This window comes from Doryrhamphus excisus, linkage group LG10, assembly GCF_037039965.1.
Source record: "Doryrhamphus excisus strain RoL-2023G ecotype Guam linkage group LG10, RoL_Dexc_Guam_v1.1, whole genome shotgun sequence".
NCBI lineage: Eukaryota > Metazoa > Chordata > Actinopteri > Syngnathiformes > Syngnathidae > Doryrhamphus > Doryrhamphus excisus.
Genome location: NC_136366.1, coordinates 11,459,928 through 11,486,150, shown reverse-complemented (window position 1 = coordinate 11,486,150; position 26,223 = coordinate 11,459,928). Strand labels below are relative to the sequence as shown.

At 46.8% G+C, this 26,223-nt stretch overlaps 1 protein-coding gene across 3 annotated transcripts; it reads left to right on the top strand.

The window, feature by feature from the left end:
* Positions 1-6,272: 6,272 nt before the first annotated feature.
* pik3r1 (phosphoinositide-3-kinase, regulatory subunit 1 (alpha)) lies at positions 6,273-25,000 on the top strand. Of its 3 annotated transcripts, XM_058057472.2 has the most exons (15): positions 6,273-6,482; positions 7,325-7,876; positions 15,828-15,920; positions 15,997-16,071; positions 16,645-16,776; positions 17,266-17,467; positions 17,555-17,637; positions 21,024-21,243; positions 21,320-21,500; positions 21,574-21,699; positions 21,781-21,923; positions 22,196-22,372; positions 22,459-22,533; positions 22,626-22,796; positions 23,633-25,000. In XM_058057472.2, exons 2-15 carry the CDS (start codon positions 7,540-7,542, stop codon positions 23,820-23,822), a joined length of 2,205 nt encoding a protein of 734 aa, XP_057913455.2. In that variant the 5' UTR covers positions 6,273-6,482; positions 7,325-7,539; the 3' UTR covers positions 23,823-25,000. The 3 variants fall into 3 exon arrangements, with proteins under 3 accessions (XP_057913455.2, XP_057913462.2, XP_057913471.1); XM_058057479.2 differs by lacking the exons at positions 6,273-6,482; positions 7,325-7,876; positions 15,828-15,920; ... (2 more) ...; positions 17,266-17,467; positions 17,555-17,637 and adding an exon at positions 17,689-18,857; XM_058057488.2 differs by lacking the exons at positions 6,273-6,482; positions 7,325-7,876; positions 15,828-15,920; ... (2 more) ...; positions 17,266-17,467; positions 17,555-17,637 and adding an exon at positions 20,302-20,529.
* The last annotated feature ends 1,223 nt before the right edge of the window (positions 25,001-26,223 follow it).

Here is a 26,223-nt window from a genome sequence, read left to right as displayed (position 1 = left end):
GAAGACTTTACAAGAATTTTCATCTATCGAGTCAATACATTATTCACTTCGATAAATTGTTCATAAAGGTAGTGGAGTGATTTGCAATACAGCCAAGTTAATGGACAACCCCAGAAAACAAACAAAAATCATATAAAATATGTAAACCCAATAGAATAAATGATTTGATTTATTCGATTCCAGAAGATCTCTTCGGTATCAATCCATTAATCGTCATTGAATAAATCAAAACAAACCAACTGACCCACATGAAGAGGCAGCATACTTCCTTGCTTCCTTCCTTTGAAAAAAAATGTATGGGGGACCGCATGCAGTGGGGGTGTTGTGCAGCTCATCCCATCCCACCCCGTCCCGTCCCGGCGTGAAGTATCTGGGATACTGTGGGAGGGAATGTGCAAGAACACTCTGTGACTTGGGGCGGCGCCAAGGCTGCTGCAGCCCGCCAATCTCGTGTTGCAACTGATGGCCTCTGGCTGGGATTCAGCCTCATCGCCTCCAGTCAGAAGGGAAAAGAAGGGAAAGGAAGGGAAGGGAGGGGGCGGGACCTCGTCGGGTCACTCACAGTTGACAGGCTCCACTTGATGTCTGTCATCTAAGTTAGAATGCGTGTGGTGAGGTGGTGGTAGTATGGGTGTCAAAAGAACACATAGTTAGCATCCTAGCACATTTGGCCGTGTCCGTGAATACTTTGCCGTGAGGGAGGAACGCCGTGTGTTTGAGTGCCACACTTCGTAGAAAAACTTGTTTTGCTCCACTACAAGGAACGCACACACAAAAAAAAACACAAACATAACAAAGCTCAGGTTTAAAAGGGCCACCGTGTTCTTTGTCGAGTATGAACCAGAAAGAAAAGATCATCAAGACAAGATAGAATATTTACCTAGAAAAAAAAAACTTGCACTTCAGGTAATACTTCAAGGAAAGGTGTACTTTCCTGGAATGTTGCTCATCATCCACAATTCTTGTGTGAGACATGAACACACAAGTCCTTCTCTTTTATGTGTCTTCTAAATATAGAAAACTGTATTTTTTAAAGAGGCAGCTAATTAATGCACATCATTGCTAACCAGGCTCCATGTCAATCACGTTACTGGTGGAGTGACACTGAGTGTAGTTACTGAGGAACTAAGGCACATGCATTTAGAGTAGTTACTGAGGAACTAATAATGACTAAGGCACGTGTTAGGAGTAGTTACTGGGGAACTAATGAGTAGAGTGGTTACTGAGGAGCGAAGGCACATAACTTTAGAGTAGTTATGGAGGAACTAATGATTAACTCATGACTAAGGCACATGTATTTAGAGTAGTTACCGAGGAACTAAGGTACATACATTTAGAGTAGTTACTGGGGAACTAATGAACAAATAAGTAGAGTGGTTACTGATGAACTAATTAATAAGTAGAGTAGTTCCCGCGGAACTAAAGCACATAACATTAGAGTAGTTACTGAGGAACTAATGGTTAACTAATGACTAAGGCACATACCTTTAGAGTAGTTACTGAGGAACTAATGAGTAGAGTGGTTACTGAGGAAATAAGGCACATAACTTTAGAGTAGTTACTGAGGAACTAATGACTAAGGCACATACCTTTAGAGTAGTTACTGAAGAAATAAGGCACATCACTTTAGAGTAGTTACTGAGGAACTAATTAGTAGAGTAGTTACTGAGGAAATAAGGCACATAACTTTAGAGTAGTTACTGAGGAACTAATGACAAAGGCACGTACCTTTAGAGTAGTTACTGAGGAACTAATGAGTAGAGTAATTGCTGAGGAAATAAGGCACATAACTTTAGAGTAGTTACTGAGGAACTAATGGCTAAGGCACACACCTTTAGAGTGGTTACTGAGGAACTAATGAGTAGAGGTCAGGGTTATGGTAGGTTTGCTCCTGATGAACTACTGTAATTTTGGGTACCTTATTGTAAAGTCGTTCTTCATTAGTTTTTTATTAGTTCTTTATGAGTTCCTCAGTAACTACTCAAAATTGATGTGCCTTAGTTATTCAGTATGTCCATTCACATATTCCCACAATTGTTGACAGTGTTTGTTCGTCCACTCGCATACATAGAAATAACGTCAGCTATTTCCACCAACACGTCTTGTCCTCGCTGTTGCTCGTTCCCGCCCCCAAAAAGCGGCAGCTGTCCGCCTTGCGTAAGAGTTGGCCACGAGATGACCACAAATCAGCTTACGTGAGACGAGATGAGTGGCGGCGGATTAGTAGCGTGAGTGCCGGACGGAGGCGGGCCCACATTAGCGCTCCCGTCAGCCATCTTTGCATCCTAAATGATCTAATCATGTCTGCCTCACCTTTCCCTCCACGCCCTCTTGACTCGCCCACCGCATACATCTGTCTATCCATTCGCATACACGCACCATGTACTCGTTTGTCCTTCCACATCATGTAAACATCTGCACAGAAAGTAAAAAGTTGTCCATTCACATACACACATGATGTACCCGTCTGTCCATTCACATACACACATGATGTACTTGTTTGTCCATTCACATACACACATGATGTACCCCTCTGTCTATTCACAATCACACATGATGTACCCGTTTGTCCATTCACATACACCCATGATGTACCCATCTGTCCATTCACATACACACATGATGTACTTGTTTGTCCATTCACATACACACATGATGTACCCCTCTGTCTATTCACAATCACACATGATGTACCCGTTTGTCCATTCACATACACCCATGATGTACCCATCTGTCCATTCACATACACACATGATGTACCCGTCTGTCCATTCACATACACCCATGATGTACCCGTCTGTCCATTCACATACAAACACGATGTACCCATTTGTCCATTCACATACACATCATGATGTACCCATCTGTCCATTCACATACACACATGATGTACTCGTCTGTCCATTCACACACACACATGATGTACCCGTTTGTCCATTCACATACACACATGATGTACACGTTTGTCCATTCACATACACCTATGATGTACCCATCTGTCCATTCACATACACACACGATGTAACCGTTTGTCCATTCACATACACACATGATGTACCCGTCTGTCTTTTCACATACTGTAAATATCCGTCAGTCTATTCATATAATCACTGTGTAATCAACGTTTTTACACACTATTACTACATCATTACACAGTACATACTATTACACATGGCTTGGACAGTCACATGTTCAGCATGACACTGTCAAGTCAGAGATGTATTTACTGTGTCGCCATGGCAACATGACGGCCCCCAGCCTGAGAGCCTGTCATTATGTCACCACCAGAACCTCCTCTTCCTCCTCCCAAGAGTCGGTGATGTCCATCCCTCCTCTATGATGAAGACACTGGAAAGACTCCATAGATGTGTTTCTAACATCTGACATGTTTCATCCCCGCTTCACTCCCTGCTCCTCAGAACACTCCTTCACGCTTCAGCGCTCGTGGTTCAGTCTGGGAGGACTCGGCCCCGCAATCAGGAACTCCTGGCCTCAACGGAACCACATATATGCAAACTAGAACCTTGCAGTCACTCGTTCATCTACCAAAGAAGACATTGGTTTGCTTCCCAAGAAGAAAAACCTTTCATGGGAAGTCTGGGAAGAAGAGCGTCCATGTTGGGCAGAAGATGAGCTCCTTAAGCACGCTGCTTCTGTCTGGAAGACCATTTGATTTGCTAGAATCATCTTGCGTCACGTACGAGATGCAGGGGGCCCACGTAGTGTATGTCCCACAGACAAAGAAGGGAAAGGGGCCATACCACGGAGGCGCTCCATCCTACCAGGAGGGCCTCCATCCACACTGGCAGCGGAGGGTCTCCTGGTCCATGACCTACTTTATCTGACATGTTTACAGCTTCACAGCACCTTCGCTGCAGGGCCTCCTCCTTTGGCGCGCCATTCTCGCAGGGGCGGAGCTACGGGAGAGTGTTCCTTTCTCCGAGCGCCAAATGCACCGACTCCCCCCGAATGCCCACCCCCCCATTGTCTGCCATCCCATCTTTGCATCTAACCCCCATGAGGACCAGCTTCCCACCAAGCCTTACTTGATATGTATGTGAATGGAGAAACGTTGATATGTGAATGGACCACATGAATGCTCGCCCCTCATGTGTGGTTTTAAAATGACGGGACCCACCAGGACTGTCCTCGCGCCCCATGTCCCAATGAGCTAATTGGAACGCGGACACCCCCCCCACATCCCTCTTGCTAGGTGGTCTCCACATGAGCAACATTAGCATAGCAAAAGCTGAGGCGCTCTGAGGGCCCTCATGGGAACTAACAGGAAATGCCATCAATTATTCAGCTAAAAAGTGTGCAGAATTCCAGTTCATCGGCACACAAAAAAGCTGGAAGACTTTTTTCCCCCCAAATAAAAGCAGGCCATATTGTGTCTGAAGTTTCTTTCTGAGAGCGCGGCATGAAAGATGCAAAGAATGCATGAGCGACGTGAGCGCTGAAAGTCGGTCAGACCGTGTGGGTGTCCGAATGGGGAAGCGCAGCACTCACGCAGGCGTTTATGAATCATTTACTGGAGACAGGCGGGACATGGAAGCTGGGAAGGAAGCAAGGAAGGAAGCAAAGAAGGAAGGAAGTGGGGCTAACGCAAATAATTCTTCTGCACAAAACAAAAAGTCAACTTTCTGGATTTTTCTTTGTTGATGGCAGGACTGGCCGAGCTTCATCTATACTGATGACGAATGAAAGGACTTAGTATTTGGAGTACTACTATATAAGTACTACTACACTGTGTACTGCATGTATATTTCAGCTTTCTCATATACGGTACTTAGGTGAAAGAAACTGTTATTTTTTTTTTATTAATATAAACTTCACTTTTTTCTCTTCATATTTTGACTTTATTTTTGAAAAATTACTGCCGAACTTCCCATTTTTAAACTGTTTTTTTCATTAGAAATATATTTAGAATTTATAATATTTATATTAATGATTCTAAATTATAATAATATAATAATAATAATAATATCATTATAATAAATAAAATATAAAGTATCTATAAAAATATAATATATATAATAATATATAATAATATAATATATATAATATTTAACAAAATATAATAATATAATAATATATAATAATATAAAATATATATAATATTTAACAAAATATAATAATATAATTATATCATATAATATTAATTTATAATATTTTTAGAAGATGCTGTGGGCCAATAAAAAAACAGCCACATTGTGCTCATGTATTGTATCGTATGAGCTACTGCAGATAAAGAAATGTGTCTTTTTGGAAATTAATATTTCAATGTAGCTCTTTGATGCCGTGTGTTGCCCCCACATGCCCCCCCACACACACACGTGTCCCTCTTTTAAAAGCATCCAGGCCTTCTCCAAAGCTGCTTACAGCCTCTTTTAGCTGGGCCGAGCCAGGACATAGAGCTTTACTCCTGATAGGGGATTTCTCCGGCTCTGCCATCCCATAATTAGGCCACCCACATCAACGAGCATGAACGGTGCTGGTCCTGGAGCAGTTCTCAGACATTTCTGCTCTTCACATTCCTGCCTCTGCTGCTGCTGCTGAAAGAATGCAGAAGAACACCTTGATGAATATTTCATGCTCGCTAAGATGCTTTTTAGAAGTTCATTTCCCAATCTTTCTAAACGCACGCACGCACCAGAGATACTCAGGACATTTTGTGGCTTTGGCTTTTTAAAAAAAAATTATTTTCAAGCCGTTTTTGTCCATTTTTGTATCCTTAAGTTAGCCCAAAATGGCAACAATTCACAGAAAGTGAAGTGTTCTGGCGTGTGATTGCTAAATAACTCACCATGGGGCCAAAGGACGTTGTGAGAGGCAGCAGTTTGATAACGAAGGTGGGAAACACTATTCAATTCATAAAAGAGCTCATGGCAAAGTACAAAGATGGCACCCCCCTTCCCTCATCCTTCTCAACGGAGGATTATTATGATTTTTATTATTATATATTTGGGTCAAATATTTGGTCATTTTTTGAAATAAGCACAGAAAACACATTATTATATTGTAGTAACGTTTTATTTAATAACTTTTGTCTTGGTCAAAGGCATGAGGATATTTTAACTGTTTTAATTAAAAAAAACTGAGGTTATAGGAGGTTGCCCATAAACCTTAAAGCACCTTGGCGTCAACTGGCACCACTCGCTGGTTACGTAACAGGGGAGGGCACGACGGCTGTGATTAGTCCGAATTGTGACTGACAGCCGACTGGGCCAATGCGTGAGCGCGCCTGCGCCTCGCCCCCTCTTGGCCGAACAGCGGACGTTTGTCCCAGGGAGAAACTGTGCTGGAGCTGCTGAGCCGTTATGTCGACGTGCTCGGCACGGCTCGTTAAGTCGGATTTAAACTCTACAAGTCAGGAGAGATTTTAACGCTCGGTAATCGCTTCTTTTTGGTCGGTGGAATTCGGAGTGTGGAGGAGGGAAAAAACACACGAAAAGGACGGATTGAAGCGGACTAGGTTGAAGGTACGTTGGACGCTGCGGTGCACAGGCGTGCCTCTGCAGCGGCATAATGTTGATCATGTTAATTTAAACGCCACTTTTGGTTTTTTTTCTCTCCAGGTTTCTACATCAATATGTTAACTTTAATACACTTGAATCCAGTTTAAGAGTCTGTACTTTAACTACTAGACATAACTTTTTTGTCGACTTGAACAAATACGTCACATTTTAACATTCGACCCCCCCCAGCCGACTGGCTACCAGATTATCTTTAGTTAGCATAGAGTAGTATTTTATTCAAATATTATTGTTATATGACCGCTTAATGCATATGATAATAATATTAAGAATAGAATAAGAGTAAGCTTGCGGCTGCTTCCCTGTAGCTAGCTGCCACCGTTAGCTAGCTAACTGCTAGCGTAATCTTCACCTGATGAGTTTGGCGATAAAGTCGTAGAAGAACATTCGGGAATACGTCGGAACCCGTCCGGTTTCGACTGAAACTTGTCGGCCTTTGGACCGAAGTCTGTCGGGCGCACGGAGGTGGCCGCCGTGTGTTAGTTATGTAACTTTGACAGCACATCAAGTGTCACACGGTGAGCGATGTTAGCATGTAGGTGTTAGCCGCCGGATGCTAACTGTATGTGCTAGCCGTGTGCCTTTTTAATGTAAGACAATTCAACTCAACTGCTATGAATGTGTTTTTGTAGTGCTATTACGTGTTAAGTCACACATCCTTCACCAGTATGCATGCACAGTAGTTAGTATGTTCTTACTGTAGAGCTTGGCATGCATATTCTTCCATCTGTTGTTCATAAATCATGCTTTTAATGTGTGTGTGTGTGTGTGTGTGTGTGTGTCCACAGATCTGCTGCTTAGCTTTCCTGCACCAACCCTGCAGTACTTTTCCCCGATGGTACCGTGCCGTACAATAGAGAGCCACAAATCATCCAGAAAAGACCAGCAGCACGAAAGAATGAAGACCAGTTAAACGAATGTCTCCAAATAATTGCGTTTGCATAGCCCGCTAAACCAGCTATTAAGCAGCTTTTCTAAAATAAAAAAATAAAAAAATTACACCATGAGTGCTGAGGGCTATCAGTACCGCGCTCTCTATGAGTACAAGAAGGAGCGAGAGGAGGACATTGACCTCCATGTGGGGGACATATTGCTGGTGAGCAAAGGGACGTTGGCTGCGCTGGGATACACCGACGGGCTGGAGCAGAGACCCGAAGATATCGGATGGCTGCCCGGCTTCAACGAAACCACTCAGGAGAAGGGCGACTTCCCCGGGACGTATGTCGAGTACATCGGGAAAAAGTGGATCTCACCCCCGACGCCCAAACCCCGGCCGCTCAGACCCCTGCCCGTGGCCCCTGGTGCGTTCAGGGCCGAGGCCGACTCCGACTCTGAGCAAGGTCAGTGCAATAGCACGTCCCCAGACCACACGATCACTAATTTAGTAACTAAGTTAATGGCGGGGGCCATCTTGTCTTGTGACGCTCCTATTTGTAAATGAGACGATTAATGCAATACCAAAATAGCTGCCAGTTTATTGGATAATTGGTAAATCATCAACTTGGAGATGCAGCGCGGCGTCGACTGCCATGTTTTCCACTTTAGATAAGAGACACACACTTGAGTGTGTTTGTGCGCATGAAAACCACATCGCCCGTCAACATTCAACGTTTGGGGAAGTTTCGTCTTTTATATTTTAGTGTGGACTTCAAATTTCCCCTTTTTTTGCCGTTTGTTTGAGTCACTGTGACGCCAACGGTAGGCTCCGCTCCATTTGTCATCAAACAGGAAGTAGTAGAGTCGCTTGCTTAAGAAATGGATGGAAATGGCTGATGGACAAACCGCCATTCTTGCCTGCTGAATGTTTCTTTGGCTTTGCTGTGTTTGAAGATAGCGGGACAACGGCGCCGCGTCCCTAAAAGTTGCTATCAGGGTTGGCCCATATTATATACCGGTATAGAGTCTTTAGAAGAAAATGGCTTATTGGTAGAAATGACAAACGTAAACAGCGGACTTTGCTACATAATATGAATGAAATGCTGCCATCGTGACGAGACGGAACATTTGTGTGGGGAAGTATTTATTCGACGGACCAGTCTCGCTGTAAACACCAAACCGCCTCCTCCCAAATTAAACAGGCAACGGCGATAAACACCGTGAATGGAAACTAGCGCCGTTAGCTTAGTTTAGCCACCGCTCTAATGTAGGAAGCGTTTACAATGCCCCACGACCATGGGCAAGTTCTCAGTGAAGACGGGAAGCACGTTTATTATTGTACCCAACTCGTCATACAGAGGACATACTAGCGGCCTTAAAATAAAAGCGCCGTTTGCCATCTAATTGTGTAAATGAGAGTGTAATAAAAATATCTTCCTTTTGCGGTTGGAATTGCATGGGTGACTACATCTTCCTTCATACTTGCTAGCATTAAGGAGCGTGAAGATGCAGTACTGGTCAAACGTTTTGACACACTTTCCCATGCAACTGAATGAGAATCGTGTCCAAACTTTTGACAGGTATTAAGTCTTTTCCAACAGTCGTGTGATCATCAAGGTTGGAGTTTAGCTTTTTGAGATTGTTCTCCATTGGGACATTGTGGAGCTGGATAAAGGCGTATTCTCCCGTCTTTCACTGTGAACGCTTGTTCCTGTTGCGTGCCGCGGGCCGGGGCCAGGTTTGCAGCGAGCTTCCTGCAGCTGCAGCACTTTTGTGGGGTGATTGTGAAATTCTTGCACTGCGGTTTGCACACCACGAGGCAGGCAGGAGCGGCAGCGCCCAGCCTGCAGCGGGTGCAAATGTAGCACCAGGAGAAGAAAAGTCTCAGTGTCCTCGGTGTGGCCCGGGGGGGGGGGGGGGCTAATGTGAAAAGGCTAATGTGTGTGCAGAGGATAAGGACTCCAGTGGAGCTCTGGATGGGAGGGGGGGCTAAGCTTGGGAGGGCCCTTCATGCTGCAGGGGCCTTTGACAAGGGGGCGTCCGCTCTTGTGGCCCCCCGATTTTTTTTTTTTTTTGTTCCCAGAGTGTTTGTGATTTATTGCCTGGCACAGAGGGAACTGCTTCTCAGCTCCCCCCCTCGCTTTCACTCATGTTTGGATAGCTCCTACAGTCAGGCCGGGGCTGGGAAAGAGGGCCACGGGGGCTTACATGAGCGCAGCAGATGTGAAGAGGCCGGGCTGAAACTATTCCGCCTCATTCCTCAGCTCCCAAAACATGAAAGTGTTGCTCCTTCTCCTGGGCCCCCCCTTTGGGGGGAGGATGGGCCTGCAGGACGAATTGCTCGCCTCTTAGTGTCTTTTCCATTTCATACCCAACCACCTTTTTTACTTCCACACCGTGTGTTGGCACCTCCTGTCTTTTGTGTCATGGCCGCACCATCAGAGTGTCATCCTGTATGTGTTATCGCAAAGGCGAAATGCTTCGCCGTCAGTGCTACATGGTGTGTGTCGTCGCCTCTTATCTGCCAGCCAGTGTGCAAAGATAGAGATTTTTTGCTCCGGGCTCAGCGTGACATGCTAGGGCTTGTCGAGGGCAAATATTTGATACCTTCGCTGCAGCCTAACTTTTTATTTCCAGGAGCACAGCAGCCCCTAACTTAACTTTGTAGGACTGCAAGCAGAAAATGTAGGATCACACGGTGACATCAACGTACAAAGTAAACATTGGTGTTTTCTCCGTATAACTAATAGATACGATGAAAGCTCCAATACCGCCCTTTCCTTCTTCTTCTTCGGTATTTCGCATAGCAAACTAGCTGATTACTGGTGGTACGTTATTGTCATATGCCAGGCTACAGTGACACAACTTCTCGATGTGGGTTTTGTAGCCCGCAACTTTCCTTGTACATGTTTGGAATGAAGAACACAGCAGATCATGTGACCCTCCGAGGCTGACATCTGCTGCTCGGTACACTCTGTTCCTCGCTCGCACGTTTTTGGTTTGAACCCTTTTCATTTGCCAGGGAAGGACTTTAGTAATCCGGTGGATTACCAAATCCATTGGATTCAACATTTGTGTCCCGCGGCGCTTTCTGTGATGCCATGCTCCGCGGCGGGCCCTCAAAGGCCAGCGGAATGCGATTCTTTGGCAGCAGACGGCAGGCTAGACCGATTGTGTGGCTTTGTCATCAGGCAGCATTGTGCTAAGTGCTGATTGCTGTCGCTTGCGGCTAAACAATAAACGTACGCTAGTCACCTGATTGCTCATTTTGTCTGATGGAACCGTCCTGGTGTCAAAAATAGCCCGTGCCAAGGAGGTGTTGTCATTGTCCTCGTCAGCCCGTTGGTGGACACGGGCGGGTGAAGCCTCATGAAGCTTTGAGGATCAGACGGGGAGCTCTTTAGCTTCGGTTAAGGCAACATTCGGGGCCTTTCGTGGAAGAGTGAAATCAAAGAAACCTAAACAGAGTGAAACACTGCTCCCCCCCAAAAAACGCTTGGTGGTTATTTTATACACAAACAACCTGACAGGCCAGTGACAAGCTAGCAGTATGACTCTTCCCATGTCATCAGTCATGGGATATTTTTAGAACCATACAAGCTCCGACACGCTATTTTAAAGTGCAGTGATTGAGGACGTCTGATGGTTTTGGGTTATTTTTACCATCTCTAACTTTTTAGGGAATAGCATAGCATCGCTATGTGATGGTACAGCGCTAACATTACACAGCAACATGTGTAGCTGCTTATTTGAAGCTGTGTAGCGAAGCCTCGCTCTTGTAGCTCGGGAGCCTTTCCTTACCACGGAGCAGCCTTTTCTTTTGTTTTTCTGCCTGCTCTCCAGGAGGTCCTCGGGGGGGGAAAAAAAAAAAAAAAACAATCCTGAAATATTCTCAAAACATTGCGCAAGATCTTTTCCGAGACCAAGTTACTGATTCATTTTCTAACTTTTGACTCCTGGCTGGAGTGCAACACCATTCCGACTCTTCCCTGAAAAAACAAACATGCTTAGACAAACATTGCTCAAATTGTACCAGGGAACATTTGCGAGTGGGGCCAAAGGGCGGCGGGCGGGCGGGAGACGGATATCTGAGGAACAGCGAAGCCTTGCAGCATTGTGACCAATAAAGCTAACAGATTGGCTTGTGAGGAGTGCATCTCGTTGCCCAATTGAGCTTGGATGAGCAAAGCTTCTTTAGCGGACGGGCGAGCGTCTACCAGCAGGATTAGGTGGGCCGCAGACAGACTAACTGAGCGAGAGGTGCGATTAGGGGAGACGCGAGGCCTTCCCGGCGGGGGTGGGAGGGAGTCGATAGCGACCAGATCTCGCCGAGCGTTTAGCGTGTGAGACGCGTGCCTACGGGGGTGGGGGTGTGGGGGTGTGGCCTTACATAACCGCTCCATCGACATCCATCATTGGCTGCCAGGTACGCACTTAGCACGCCATCTTGTTACTTGCGCACATCTGGTAACACTCAAGAGCACGGCAACTCCCTAAAAGCTCCACGTACTCCGTCAGGAACCTCAGCTAGTCCGCTTCCTGTTCAGGCTGAAGTCAAGCAAAGGCTGTTTGTTTGTTTGTTTCAGTCAACAGCGTGTAAGCAAGCACATGACGTGCAGTTTGCAGGCGCCCGGGGGGGGGGTGATGCTAGGGCCCCCCCCCCTTGTTTATTTGCGCCCTCTTTCCAGCAAATACCATTGGGAGATATTGGAAGCTCTCAAAGAAATGCTAAAGGGATTTTCAATGACCTGAGCAGACCCTGACCACGAGAAAAACCATCAGGTTGGCACAATCACGCATCCACTGGTGCTGGACAGCAACAGCCTCCTGATTGGCTGATGCACTTGGAATGCTGCATTCGGCCTGCAGGGTGTGCCGTTTCCTCTCCTTGGCCTTGGAATTCCTTCCCTGAGCAAAATAGGAGAAAGTGTCACAGATGCGCTGCTTTCTCTTGTCTTCTGGATGCCGCTGTTCCTCATCACATTCCCCACGTGAGCTTTGGGTTGCTGGTCTGTTGTCACCGTCCCGCCTCGCCCCGTCTCCCCCAGACGAGAAGAGACATTCTAACTTGAAAATGGTGGTTACTTGAGCGGTGCCTCTATATTTATCCAAAGCGTGCTCTATCTTTAGTGCGTCCGTGGCGCCCCAGCCCAGTCTTGCCCGCAGTCTGCAGTTCGCCCGGGTCAAACATGGCATTTTGGCCCCCGGGGAGATTTCTATCTCAAACCCCCCCCCCCCCCCCCCATCCTCCCACGCTCCCACTCGCGCCGACAGCAGCAGTTGTGCACGGACGTCCTGGGCCTGCGACACGCGGGCCTGCATGGACGTGTCCTCTTTTCCCGGTTGCCACGGAGACGGCTTCCATTAATGGCTCCCCGTGCTTTTCCCGCTTGTGTTGGCCTGCTTTTCTAAATAAACCGCAGGCATGTCAGGTTGGAGCGACGGGCTTCTTCTCCTTTACATTCCATCGTTTCAGGTCGACTCTAGCGACAGCTGTGTTCCATTTATGTCCACTAGGTGCCTGAATGCTAATGCACATAACCAAAAGTGTATTGAAAAAAGTGTATTCAGTGTCACTTTTGTTGTCTGAGTATTGATAAAAAGTGAACATGACATCATCTGTCACTCATGCATGTCAGCTCATGTGCATGTACACTCCCTTGATGACTTTTAGCAACATTGTGTGTGTGTTTAAAGTCGAATGAGGGGGAATGTTTTGTGGTCAAAGTGCACGTTATGGATGTGTTTGGTGCACAATGAGGTGTTATACTTTGGCAACCATGGCAGCTTAAACGCAAGTTTCATCGTTTTGTATCATTTATTTTGTCGTCTATGTCACAAAAAGACGACTTTCAAACAGGCTGAAATTGACATCAGATGGTGTTTTATACACAACAGCCATTCCATCACGAATAAGCCTTACTGGGACAAAGAGAATGAATTACCGACAAGAGGGTTCACTAGCTCTGTTCATTGAGCTATAACGAAAGAGATGCACAGAGTGAACTCTCGTCATGCAGCCTTTTTAATAGAGGGAGGAGAAAAACAAACGTGCATGCACATGTCAGTATATTCAGGTTGGCAAAATGACACTTTGTTTTTATTTATTGTTTTATTGATTAGGGAGGTAGGCCTCCTTGCGACATTTTCTGGCGTGCCGTATAAGACAACCTTTGCCTCTGGAAACTTTGCTAACAGATGACGGACACGTGAAGTCAAGCATGAGTCTTGTTGGTTTACTAGCTGAGGACAGTATTCCTGGAGATTCCTGCGTCCATCAATCACGTTGAAGAAAGTCATCGCTAGTAGCTTCCCAGCGCAGCTTGCGCCATGCGATAGCCCAATCCGTCCATCGACAGTACCCAGAAGCAACCCAATCTCCAGCCTGTCCCATCCCACCCTCTGTTTAGCTGTCCCAAAATAATACCACACAAGGCCGCTTTGTCTTATTGGAATTGTGTCTTATAGACTTGTCAGGACTGGCGTCCCACAACGTTAATGAGTAACACAAGACTGTATAGTTACCATGCTTTTTCTCCTTAAGTGGAGATTCCAATACTGATAACTTCTCAAGACCTTCTGTATATGAAAGCCATAACTGATACTTTTTTGAGATCTACTTGGTTTATTTAGATGTTGGAAGAAATGAGGATTTGTTGATTAGTCCCAATCATACATCATGACGTGACCAATCAGGAGAAGCAGAGTACAGAATACAGAGAGGGAGGAACCCCTTGGTATGGTCCAGCAAGGTGCACTGTATTTGGGTACACGCACCACAGAGGTCTCTGGCAAATCTTTTGCACTTTTCAAACGCAGCAGAGCTGGCGTTGCAGGTGGATGATGAGGTTTTTTGTGTGCTGGATGAAGTTTTTTTTTTCCACTCGTCATGGAGGCTTTGCTACAACTAACATGTCTTCCTTGGAAAGTGAATATTTGTTATTTTCCAAGTAACAGGCAGGAGAAAAAAAGAACAGTTTGTATCATCAAATCCCTCATATCAGGCCGATAATTATCGTACACCCCGATCTGAAATATTATCTCCAGTAAGACGAGCTGAGATATTGCAACCATTTTTATGGACCTGGACTGGACCGGGTGGGGGGGTTGAGGAGAAGTTCAAATATAACCTGAGCTTGTGAATTAGTTTCTGAGAAAAAGGCGGCATGCGGAACGGCATCCGTGTTGGATATCTTGTCTGCAGCACAGCTCATCCAAGGCTCTACTTAGAAGAACTTTGGCGTTCCGTCTCAAAGTTCACTGCTTCTGAGAACATCCCCCCCCCCCCCCACCCTCTCTCCCCACCCGGTCGCTGTAATGTCTTCCAGATGAGCAGTTGTCCTACATGCACGCTGAGTGTTCTGCGGTTTTGCTAATTCACTTCCTTCACACGCAACATGGCAGCCTGCGCTCGGCGGCCGCCAGAGAGGATGTGGATTTGGATGAAGCGCTTCATTATTTGCCCGATTGAAACACGCTCGCTAATGCTCAGAAAGGCATGCCTTTTAATTGGCAAATTTAAACAAAAAAAAAAAAAAGCAAAGCAGGCGGGAGTATGGATTTTTCAAGGTAGCAAAATATGATTTGAAGAAAAAGGCCTCCATTCATGGCATTTGTCCGCCTTTTTGAAACCTTAGACAGTCCGTCCTTTCAGTCTCATGCTTTTTCCCAAATAAGTTGAGACCTCACCGCTTTCATGTCCACACCTGGTACTAAACTTCTAAAGGGAAAAAACACCCAGTGGACCTGGCTTACCTCATATCACAGTATATTTGCTCTGGACCTTGCCTCAGTGCCTCACGCTCTTGTAAATAGGCACTTTTTTACCGCTTTGGACACGGTGTTTAGCCACTCCTTCTTTTTCAACCTTGTCACAGCAGCTTGTACATCGTGTGCAGCCTGTCCGCCTGCCTGGGTGTGCCCATCTCGGTGTTTGGGGACCCCTGTTCTAAGATTCAATGCCCTGAGAATACAATAACCTTGATGATTGACATTATTCCCAGGCATGTCCATTGTGATTACTGTCTTGTGTCAATTTTTGTGTAGCGTTGCCATCTTAGGTTCATTTAAGGAGCAGAGATGTTGTTTTTGTTAAAAAAGACAAATGTCATCATTCAGCGCATGTCCTGTGAGTAAAGTAAGCTGTTTGCATTCCGGCCGTGGACCCGGGGCAAGGAGGTACCATTCATCTGCATGATAGCCATCCATCAAAGCGCTGCGTTATTAAATTGTTGAGTAAAAGTCACGCTATGCTGCAAGCGCCAACCCCTAATTACCTTTCCCCATCTTCATCTTTCCAGCTAAATGTACATACGGTGGCCACGTTGCTTTGCAGCTGAAAGAGTTTTTTTTTTTTTCCACACGTTCAGCATGCGTACAACTTGTTCCTTTTCAAAATGGTGAACTCCTTTCCAGGCTTCTGGCTGCTTGACCTGACCGAGCAGTTTTCCCTCCCAGACACGGCCCCGCCCCTCCTGGCCCGTCTCCTCCAAGCTATCGAGAAGAAAGGTAAGAGTTTGCTTACTTGCGTACTTTTTTGAAACCGCTACGAGACCAGAGTTGAACGCTGTGTCCCCCTTTCCAGGTCTGGAGAACCCCACCCTGTACAGAACCTTTACGGCGGGCGGCGGTCTTGAAGTCAGACAGTGTTTTGAGCCAGGTGAGTACTTGGCATCAACGGTGTCGCGTTTTATTTGTAGGAAGATATAGGAAGATGTAGGAAGGATTTTCAGCACCTTGGCGTGTTTGTTCCATAGAACAACAGCCTGAATGGAGTGAGCCCTTTTGTCCAGCCCAGTTCTACAGTCTCTTTGTCTGGGTGGATGGAGGCGGGGCCACTTGCATACACACAGAGTGCAGAAGAATGTAATGGGTAGTCGAAATAATATTACTGGATTGCAGTACAGAATATTTTTCTGAATAATAAAGTTAAAATCTAATCTCAGCTTGTTGTCGTAGACCCTATCTCGTGTCTGGTCTCGTCAGGTGAACTGAGTGTGCATAAGCCATTGTAGTAATCTGATCAAAGTAGCAAACTATCTGCCCTACATTTGCTGTAGGAAAATCTGCCGAAAGTGTCCCGTCTGCACCAATGTTGTCCCAAACGGGCAGAGTTCAACCCCGCCAGGCTGTAACTCTGCCCTTTGAAGTTCTGCTGAATATGAATGCACGAGAACGTCCAGCAGGAAGCGCGCGCATGCATGCCTCTGAAAAGCATTTGTTTGCACATCAGATGCTCCCTCCGTGGACCTGGACCAGATGGAACTCACCACCCTGTGTGACGGCCTGCGCAGATACCTGCAGGACCTCCCCCAACCCATCGTGCCGCCCGCGCTCTATGCCCAGATGGTGCACACCTCCAAAGGTGAGACGCTGTCTGTCCCGAAAGCACCCGTGCTGACGTCATGTACCCGACCTGCCGGCGTTTGAACATTCAGTACAAACCGCAGCCGGCGCTTCGACTTCCCTGGCTTGTATAAACTGTTGAATCTTTCTTCTTTTTGTTGAACAAACGCTTGTCTGGTGTTGGTACAGTCATGTTTCTCTGCAAAGTCTTGTGCAGCTCTGCGTTCTCAGGCTGTCACATGGCCAGAAACAGGATACGTGTGGTTAATGGCAACTAAAACAAGGCTGAAAGGTTATCTCCAGCATCTCGCAGCAGCCAATCACCTGCCAGTGTACCTTACACTCTTTGTCGACCACATTGCCGCTGTGGTTTTGCGAGCTGAGCGCACATGACACTTTTTGTTCCGTTGTTCCATCGCTGGACTTTTTTTTTTTTCTTTGTTTCTTTGCTGCTGCTTCGATCAGGGGCAGGCGGCCTCACTTCCTCTTTGCTGCGTCTCGTCCACAGAGGTGCTGAATCCCGAGGAATGCGCCCAGCTGCTGCGTCGCATCGCCAGCAGCCCTGGCCTGCCCCCCCAGTACTGGCTCACCCTGCAGTGCGTGCTCAGACACCTGGCCCGCGTCTGCCAGAGCAGCTCCAAGAACCTGCTGAACGCCAGAGCCCTGGGGAAGATCTTCAGCCCCGTCTTCTTCAGGCAGCAGAGCAGCAGGTGGCGCCTCGGCATCATCTCCCGCACACTCATAGATGTTGTGAATTAGCATGGCGGCGTTTACGATGCCATCCTTTTCTCCTCCAGCTGTGAGCCCAGCTTGGATGCTCACGTCAGGATCATCGAGGTACTGGTGGCCAGCGAGTGGACTGAAAGCCAGGCAGCACCAGGTATGTTGCTTGGAAATGTTTTCATTCCTCCAATGAGTTGTTTAGTAATACTTTTAGACAAAATGTCATTTTAAATAAGGGCAATTTAAATCAGGTTTTTCCTCAAATATTGGCCCACGTTAAGCCCAGGGCTTAACCCATCAATCAGCTAAGACAATAATGCTTACTTGCAGCCCTGGTAGATATCATATCGGTCTCAGAAGCAGTACGTTGTGACTGTGTGTTTGAAAGAAGAGATCTGGTGCCCATCTAAGAGATAAGATGCCGTGTGTGGATGTGAAATGGGCTTTCACAGCTGGAGCTCTGGTGGTCTCCAGTCTGGCTTGCCAGCGGAACGTTGTTGGAGTGCTTTTTTTGTTGCATGGCACAATTGCGCTTTTTACAGCAACCGGTTAAAAGCTGGCCAAACATTTTATGAGCTGTTTGGGCTATTTATACAGCTTTCTGCACCCAGGCCGCTCTCAGCTGTCAGTAATTTGCACCTGTGGGAGCACTTTGGAAGAAACGCTGGATGATGGGAGGAAGGGCGTGCACACACACTCACACACTCCACATCCCAACTTGGGGGGAAAAAAAATCCTTTAAAGTTGACACCTAAAAGCCACACAGCTCAACTCATGTGCACGACAACACACACACACACACTCACGCATATTGTACATTTTTAAGTGAAAGGCGTGTGTGTGTGTGTGTGTGTGTGTGTGTGTGTGTGTGTCTCCTCCCAGTAACTGCGAGCCTATTTTAAGCAAGCGACAAAAGGTCCACTTAGATTTGGTTGGCTGGAAAGTGGACCTGCTCACAGAGGCCTCTTGTTAACCCAGCCTCCTCCTCCTCCTCCTCCTCCTCCTCCTCCTTCTCCTTCACCCCCCTCAAAGTGCCCAGCTCAGCAAATATTTGAAAGTTTGCAAGTTAATCATAAGGCCGAGCTGCTCCTCTCTAAACACAGAGTGGGCGGGACCAGCGCGAGGGAGGGCGAGAGAGGGGTAGAGAGAGAGAGAGAGTGTGGAGCGTCCATGCAGCTCTACACAGCAGCTAATCATTAACTGTTAGCACTGTGCAGCGTCTGACACGCACGTTGGCACACCACCCCAGCCCTCACACGGAGAGGATTACCTGGACTCTCCTGGGAGAAGCACATGGAGCGCAAGCTGTGGATCTAACCTTTATTTTTATTACCTCGGAAAAGGGACAAGAGACAAGGAGGATGCACAACTTGCAACGTGAGTCTGTTCGGTTGTTCGGAATCATTCGTGCGGTGTGCGCATCACGAGCTTATTAAAACGGCGCCTCTCTGTTCATGGCACCTCAGAAAAAGATTTAGCCGCCCACACCCCTCACTAACCCCCCCACCACGCCGCTTTGGACCCACATGACAAACGTCACTGGCATGTGGTCTGTCTGCAATGACACAAACTATACAGTACCTTCGTATGATACTCTATTATTCCTAACCAAGTGTTCTACCCTTGGTCACGTACCATGCAGGGGCACACGCTGTCATTTATTTGATATAAAGATATATGCGTGTGTGTATACATATGTTTTCAGAACAAGGTTTTGCTATTAGTGTCATCATTTCAGCCTTTGTTCACATTCTACCTCAAATTTCTTAGAAAAAAGGAAAAATACTCAAATAAAAAAAAATACAGGAAAAATACTCAAAATATATCTGCAAATCTCTTTCTATTAAAAAAAAGACGTTTAATACTTTTGTCGAAAAAAAAATACATTAAAATGCCCAACTCTCACAACAACATAAATTTGGACTTTATTCCCACAAGTTTATAACTTTTTAAACCTTTTTTTCTGTCAAATATATTAAAATATACATATTCCAAAAATAAACAATCATTTCTCCTGGGAAGATTCCAACTTATGTAAAAATCCAAAATAGACCGGAGTCTGAAGTTTATTACTTTTTCTAAAAAAAAAAAAAGAACATAACCTCTACCTCAACAATATCCCTTTCTTCTCTCATATCATATATCTTCTAAAATAATGTAAAATTTAGGCACTTTACACACCCCTGGTTTGGCATGATTCCGTTCATATTCCAGAAGACCAACTCAATCACAACAAATCTCTCCTTAATACATGAATACTTCCACTCTATATTCCAAATATTTCACAATCCATTTAGTAATAATGTCTTTGGAATACAATAGGATATATTTACTGCATATACATATATAATGTCATATATATTTCTCCAATCTGTTGAGAAGTAGGTAATGTATTGTCATAATAGCACGGGCATGTACATTACATAAGTAATTCAATAAACGAGGCCGCCCCAAGTCTGGGTCCCGTCCACCCTGCGTTAAGTTTTGCCGCTTTCAACCTCCCATTGCCATATTTCAGCACACGCTGTTGCCATAGCATTTTCTCTTCAGACCCGACTGCATTCCAACTTGAGCCGACCTCGCACCTTTCCAAGAAGCTGGATCTATTTTAAACAGGCGCTCAGGAAACGGAGGCGGTTATCCGTGTCACCCTTGCAGGGATTACAGGCGGTATTTTGGAGCCAGTTTTTTGATTTAAGCCGTGTGGACGTGCTGCAGAGCTGGCTTTATGTGAGTGTGTGTGTGTGGGGGGGGGGTTGGCAGAGGGGAGGGGCCGAGCAATCTGCAGGGGAGGATGACGAGGGAGGAAGAGCAGACCGAGGAGAGATGCTGCACAGATGCACGGCAGGGACGTCTTAGCTTTAGCTGTAGCGCTAGCTTTAGCCGGACGCCGCCTGGAAAATCTTGGCAGTCCTTTGTAACGTTCCGCTGCAGCGCTTTGGCCTGCGACTCGGAGTGAGGTTTATTTTGTAAGGATGACCTCATCGCCTGTCAGGAAATGAAAGATGCAGGAGCGCTGGGTGGCACAGCTGCCACCTGATTGGCTGTGGTGAGTGATGCAACGTGTTACCGAGCAGGATGTCTTTAATGGCTTTTTTTGTAAGGACGTGAGGCTGAGTGGGTTTTTTGCGTCGGTGTGGACGGTGGGCCGGCTCCGCGGGGACGTCCGGGAGACATGTGAGCGAGGTTTGCGTGGCGCACAGGCGGGTTAAAAATAGCGTGCTACCTTGAAAGCTGTCAGCGAACCAGGGGCCCCGCTGCAGATTTAAGATTATTTCCGCCCTTAAAAAAAAAGTTCCGATGCGTCGCACGCCATCTGTCACTTGAAAGGCTCTCAGAGAGAAGAGCAAGTGACAGAGTGTTCCTTTTTTTTTTATTGCCCTGTTTGGTGCGCGTACGTGAAATGTGGAACATTGTGCTCCAAATGCGACGTCCAGCTGGAAAGCATGAATTCATTCCCAGACGCTTCTAAGCAACGGCTGACGTGCAGGAGGCGGGACTGTCGGCCTGAAATTTGACGTGTCATCTGTCGCCCTCTCACAGCTCTGCCTCCGAAGCCGCCCAAGCCCGCCCCCGCCCCCGCCCCCACCCCCGCCAGTAACAACGGTCTGAACAACAGCATGGCGCTGCAGGACGCCGAGTGGTACTGGGGGGACATTTCCCGGGAGGAGGTGAACGAGAAGCTGCGAGACACTGCCGACGGTACCTTCCTGGTGCGGGACGCCTCCACCAAGATGCACGGCGACTACACGCTCACGCTAAGGTAAGCCCCGCCTCCCCTTTCTGAAAGGACTTGCCACATCATGTCGTTCCTAATGAGGCGGGATGCGCCCTCGCAGGAAAGGAGGAAACAACAAGCTGATTAAGATATTCCACCGGGACGGGAAGTACGGCTTCTCGGACCCGCTGACCTTCAGCTCCGTGGTGGAGCTCATCAACCACTACCGCAATGAGTCGCTGGCGCAGTACAACCCCAAGCTGGACGTCAAGCTGCTTTACCCGGTCTCCAAGCACCAGCAGGTAGCGTAGCAGCACCTCGGAGGCGCGCCGCCATCAGTGGCGTGGAAGCTGATTGCGTCTGGTTGCCTCTCAGGATCAGGTAGTAAAGGAGGACAACATTGAAGCGGTGGGGAGGAAGCTGTGTGAGTACCACCAGCAGTACCAGGAGAAGAACAAGGAGTACGACCGTCTCTACGAAGAATACACCAGAACCTCACAGGTGAGCGGCCGTGGCGGCGTCTGCAGCCATGTCTGTGTGCGCCTCCAAAGACTCACACACCTCCTCCTCCTCTGCTTCCAGGAAATCCAAATGAAGAGGACCGCCATCGAGGCTTTCAATGAAACCATCAAGATCTTTGAGGAGCAGTGCCAGACACAGGAGCGCTACAGCAAAGAATACATCGAGAAGTTCAGGAGGGAAGGCAACGACAAGGAGATCCAGAGGTGGGAAGCTGGAATTCCCAGCAATCCTTGTGCGAGACATGAACGCACGTCTTTCTCTTTTCTATGAAGATATACAAAGAGGTAAAAAAGCACGCGCATTCAATAGCTGCCTCTTTTAACCTGTTTGTATATCTGTAAGAGAGGAAGACAATGACATGTGTTCAGATCTCACTTCAGGATTGGGAATGAGGGGCAACATTCCAAAAGGTGCACTTTTCCTTTAAAGAAGGCGAAGAGATGAAAAACTGAACGGTGATGTCCCCCCTTTTCAGGATTGTGGGGAACTACGAGAAGCTGAAGTCCAGGATAAGCGAGATCGTGGACAGCAAGAGTCGCCTGGAGGAGGACCTGAAGAAGCAGGCTGCCGACTACAGGGAGATTGACAAGAGGATGAACAGCATCAAGCCAGACCTCATCCAGCTCCGCAAAACCAGAGACCAGTATCTCATGTAAGTGTGGCTCCTGCCCCCCTCCCCCCACCCAAGATGGCTGCAGAATGTTTGTCCCGGTTCCTAACCTCCACCTTCCGCTGCAGGTGGCTCACCCAGAAAGGAGTCCGACAGAAGAAGCTCAACGAGTGGCTCGGAATCAAAAACGACAACACGGAAGAGTAAGAGTCCGCTGGCTTGGTTTTCCACACGTTCAAATCCCGCTTGGTCCTCTTGGCCTCACCTCTCCCCGTCTGGTCTGTCACCTCCACAGTCAGTATTCCATGGTGGACGACGACGAGGACCTGCCTCATCACGACGAGCGCTCCTGGAAGCTGGGCAACATGAAACGCCTCCAGGCTGAAGCCCTCCTCCAGAGCAAGCGAGATGGAACATTCCTGGTGCGGGAGAGCAGCAAGGCCGGATGCTATGCCTGCAGCGTTGTGTACGTGGTTCCTGGATTTTTACCCTTTATCACCCTCCCTCACCTTACACCTTACTTCCTCCTTCATTTCCTGCTTCCTCATCACCCTCCCTCTCTTTGCATCTCACTTCCTCCTTCATTTCCTGCTTCCTCATCACCCTCTCTCACCTTACTTCCTCTTTCATTTCCTGCTTCCTTATCACCCTCCCTCACCTTGCACCTCACTTCCTGCTCCCTCATTACCCTCCCTCACCTTGCACCTTACTTCCTCCTTCATTTCCTGCTTCCTCATCACCCTCCCTCACCTTGCACCTCACTTTCTCCTTCATTTCCTGCTTCCTTATCACTCTCTCTCACCTTGCACCTCACTTCCTCCTTCATTTCCTGCTTCCTTATCACTCTCACTCACCTTACTTCCTCTTTCATTTCCTGCTTCCTCATCACCCTCCCTCACCTTACTTCTTCTTTCATTTCCTGCTTCATCACTCTCTCTCACCTTACTTCCTATTTCATTTCCTGCTTCCTCATCACTCTCTCTCACCTTACTTCCTCTTTCATTTCCTGCTTCCTCATCACCCTCCCTCACCTTACACTTCACTTCCTCTTTCATTTCCTGCTTCCTCATCACTCTCTCTCACCTTACTTCCTCTTTCATTTCCTGCTTCCTCATCACTCTCTCTCACCTTACTTCTTCTTTCATTTCCTGCTTCCTTGTCACCCTCTCTCACCTTACTTCTTCTTTCATTTCCTGCTTCCTTGTCACCCTCTCTCACCTTACACCTCACTTCCTCCACTTGAACTTGAGCACTGACATGTCGTCCGTGTGTCCTAAATGTGCTGTCCTTGTGTGTTTGCAGCGTGGACGGCGAGGTGAAGCACTGCGTGATCAACAAGACGCCATCTGGTTTTGGCTTTGCCGAGCCGTACAACCTGTACGGGTCCCTGAAAGAACTGGTCCTTCACTACCAACACACGTCTCTGGTGCAGCACAACGACTCTCTGAATGTGACGCTGGCGTATCCCGTCTACGCCCAGCAGAAGCGGTGAGGACGCGGGAAGGCCTGAAACGGGAGAGACGTCTGCGCCAGGAACTGCGGTGTGGACACCCGGGGAGGGACAAGGTCTCAGGAGCAGCGTCCCGTCTGAATGTACTTTTTTTAAATTCTGGAGGACAAAGAGGAGAAAAAAGCGAGAGCAAGGATGCTAGGATGCTAGCGCCCCGCTCCCCGGACGCGGACTTCTGGAGGCCTTTTCCTGTATGGTGCTTGTGGACACTCGGCAGCCCCCACGTCCCTCACACGGAAACCTGCTTTTTCTTTGCTCCTCCCACCCCCGTCCATGTGACCAAATCTCATCCAATCAGGAAGGAGGGGGCGGAGTTGGGTACTTGCTGGTGTGAAGTTGAGGAGCTGATCAATGTAGCATAATGGCACTTTCTCCACCAACGTCATCCCGGCTTTCTTCTTCTTCTTCTTCTCGTATTTGTTTGGACTGGCAGGAGGCTCAAGACTCGACCCATTGACCTGCTTACACTTTTTGCACCAACCCCCCACCCCCCCCTCCCCAAAAAACCAAATGTTTTGTTGTTGTTTCTGATGTGCTATGCAATTAATTCTCTTGTTGATGGAAGCTTCTTTTATTGTCTCGTGCATCATCAGTGTGATGATGATGAGGATGAGGATGAGGATGATGATGTGGATGACGCCGATTTGCAGGACTGCTCTTTGTTGCTTCAAGCTGAAGTTCTCAGGCAGAACCTTCCCACGGAAAAGCCTTCAGTGGCAGCGCCATCACATGGAAAACAGCAAAGATTTATTTTCTTAGAAGATTTATACAATATCTATACAAAGAAATATATATCTTCTTTAGGCCAGAAGAATATGGGGGGGGGGGGGGGGGCACTGTCATCAGTATTCAGCTGCTATTTTTCTGTATCAGAAAAGGCCACATCATGTCGTCATCATTTCACCTTTCTCTTCTTCATCCACCCTTCAAGCTAAACCTGGAAAGGCCCAAGTGTAGCGCCACCTGCAGTTTACAAATCTGCTTTATTTTGGAGCAATGCTTACTTTCACTTCTCCTTTGCCTCCCCTTCCCTTCCCCACCACCTGGAAGTTGTTTGGTGTTGGTGGAGGTGGAGGTGGAGGGGGGGCTTCAGCCTTTTGTGGACGGTGGCCTCCACCGAGAAGAAGAATCATTAAAAGCAACACTTCTTTTGGACATAAGCCGGTCTTGTGTCCTTTCTTCTGGTGTTCTTTCCATACAGTATCCATGCAGTATACATACTGTACAGTATACATACAAACACAGTATGTATACTGTGTTTTTTTTCAGAGTCCAGGGTGTACCCCGCCTCCCACACCCATCTTTCTAAATATTCATAATTTAAAAAAAAAAAGAAAATCATACTCTCATTTTGCAGGAAGAAGTCAAAAAAGTCAAAATCTTTTTGAGCTTTTTGAGCTTTTTCTAGAATGTTTTCCAACAAAAGTAGATTTTTGTTTTTTTTTCAATACAAAAGTAGTAATCTTTCAAATGTCAGAAAATATTTTTTTGGGAAGGTTTTAAAAGGAGGCTGTGCTGCCCTTAAGGCAATTTTCCGAATATAATTTAATGGGTTTATATAAGCAATGTTAAGGGTGGGTATTTTGCTAGAAGTGATTAAAAGTTGTTTGGGTAAGTAATTAATGGTTTATACAAATTTGTATTAAAAATGTTATCGCCGCGGTCCACTTTCGGTTTTCGGAGATGTACTTCCGGTTCACTTCCGGATATCGCGAGGGAGGAGATCGCTCATTGAGACTGCACGGGAACGTTGTGGATGTCACCCACGTTGAGTTATCACGCAGGAATGCCGTGAGTTAGACTGCATTGTGATTTATTTTGGTATATTTGGATATTGTTTTTTGTGATTGATTGGGCTTGGGGCATTTTATAATGTAGCAGCCGCTCAAGATGTTGAGATGCACCTTTTCTGTTACAGTTTTCACCACGCGCGAACACACACAGACATACAGTGAAGAAAATAAGTATTTGAACACCCTGCTATTTTGCTATTTCTCCCACTTAGAAATCATGGAGGGGTCTGAAATTTTCATCGTAGGTGCATGTCCACTGTGAGAGAGATAAACTAAAAAGAAAAATCCAGAAATCACAATGCATGATTTTTTAACAATTTATTTGTGTGATACAGCTGCTAATAAGTATTTGAACACCTGAGAAAATGAATGTTAATATTTGGTACAGTAGCCTTTGTTTGCTATTACAGAGGTCAAACGTTTCCTGTAGTTTTTCACCAGGTTTGCACACACTGCAGGAGGGATCTTGGCCCACTCCTCCACACAGATCTTCTCTAGATCAGTCAGGTTTCTGGGCTGTCGCTGAGAAACACGGAGTTTGAGCTCCCTCCAAAGATTTTCGATTGGGTTCAGGTCTGGAGACTGGCTGG

What these genes read in the sequence shown, in the direction of transcription:
- pik3r1 (XM_058057472.2), top strand. Translation starts at nt 7,540, where the DNA reads ATGAGTGCTGAGGGCTATCAGTACCGCGCTCTCTATGAGTACAAGAAG. An exon ending in GATGGTGCACACCTCCAAAG is followed by an intron (nt 16,777 to 17,265) that starts GTGAGACGCTGT and finishes TCTCGTCCACAG; the next exon opens with AGGTGCTGAATCCCGAGGAA. An exon ending in CGGTCTCCAAGCACCAGCAG is followed by an intron (nt 21,501 to 21,573) that starts GTAGCGTAGCAG and finishes GTTGCCTCTCAG; the next exon opens with GATCAGGTAGTAAAGGAGGA.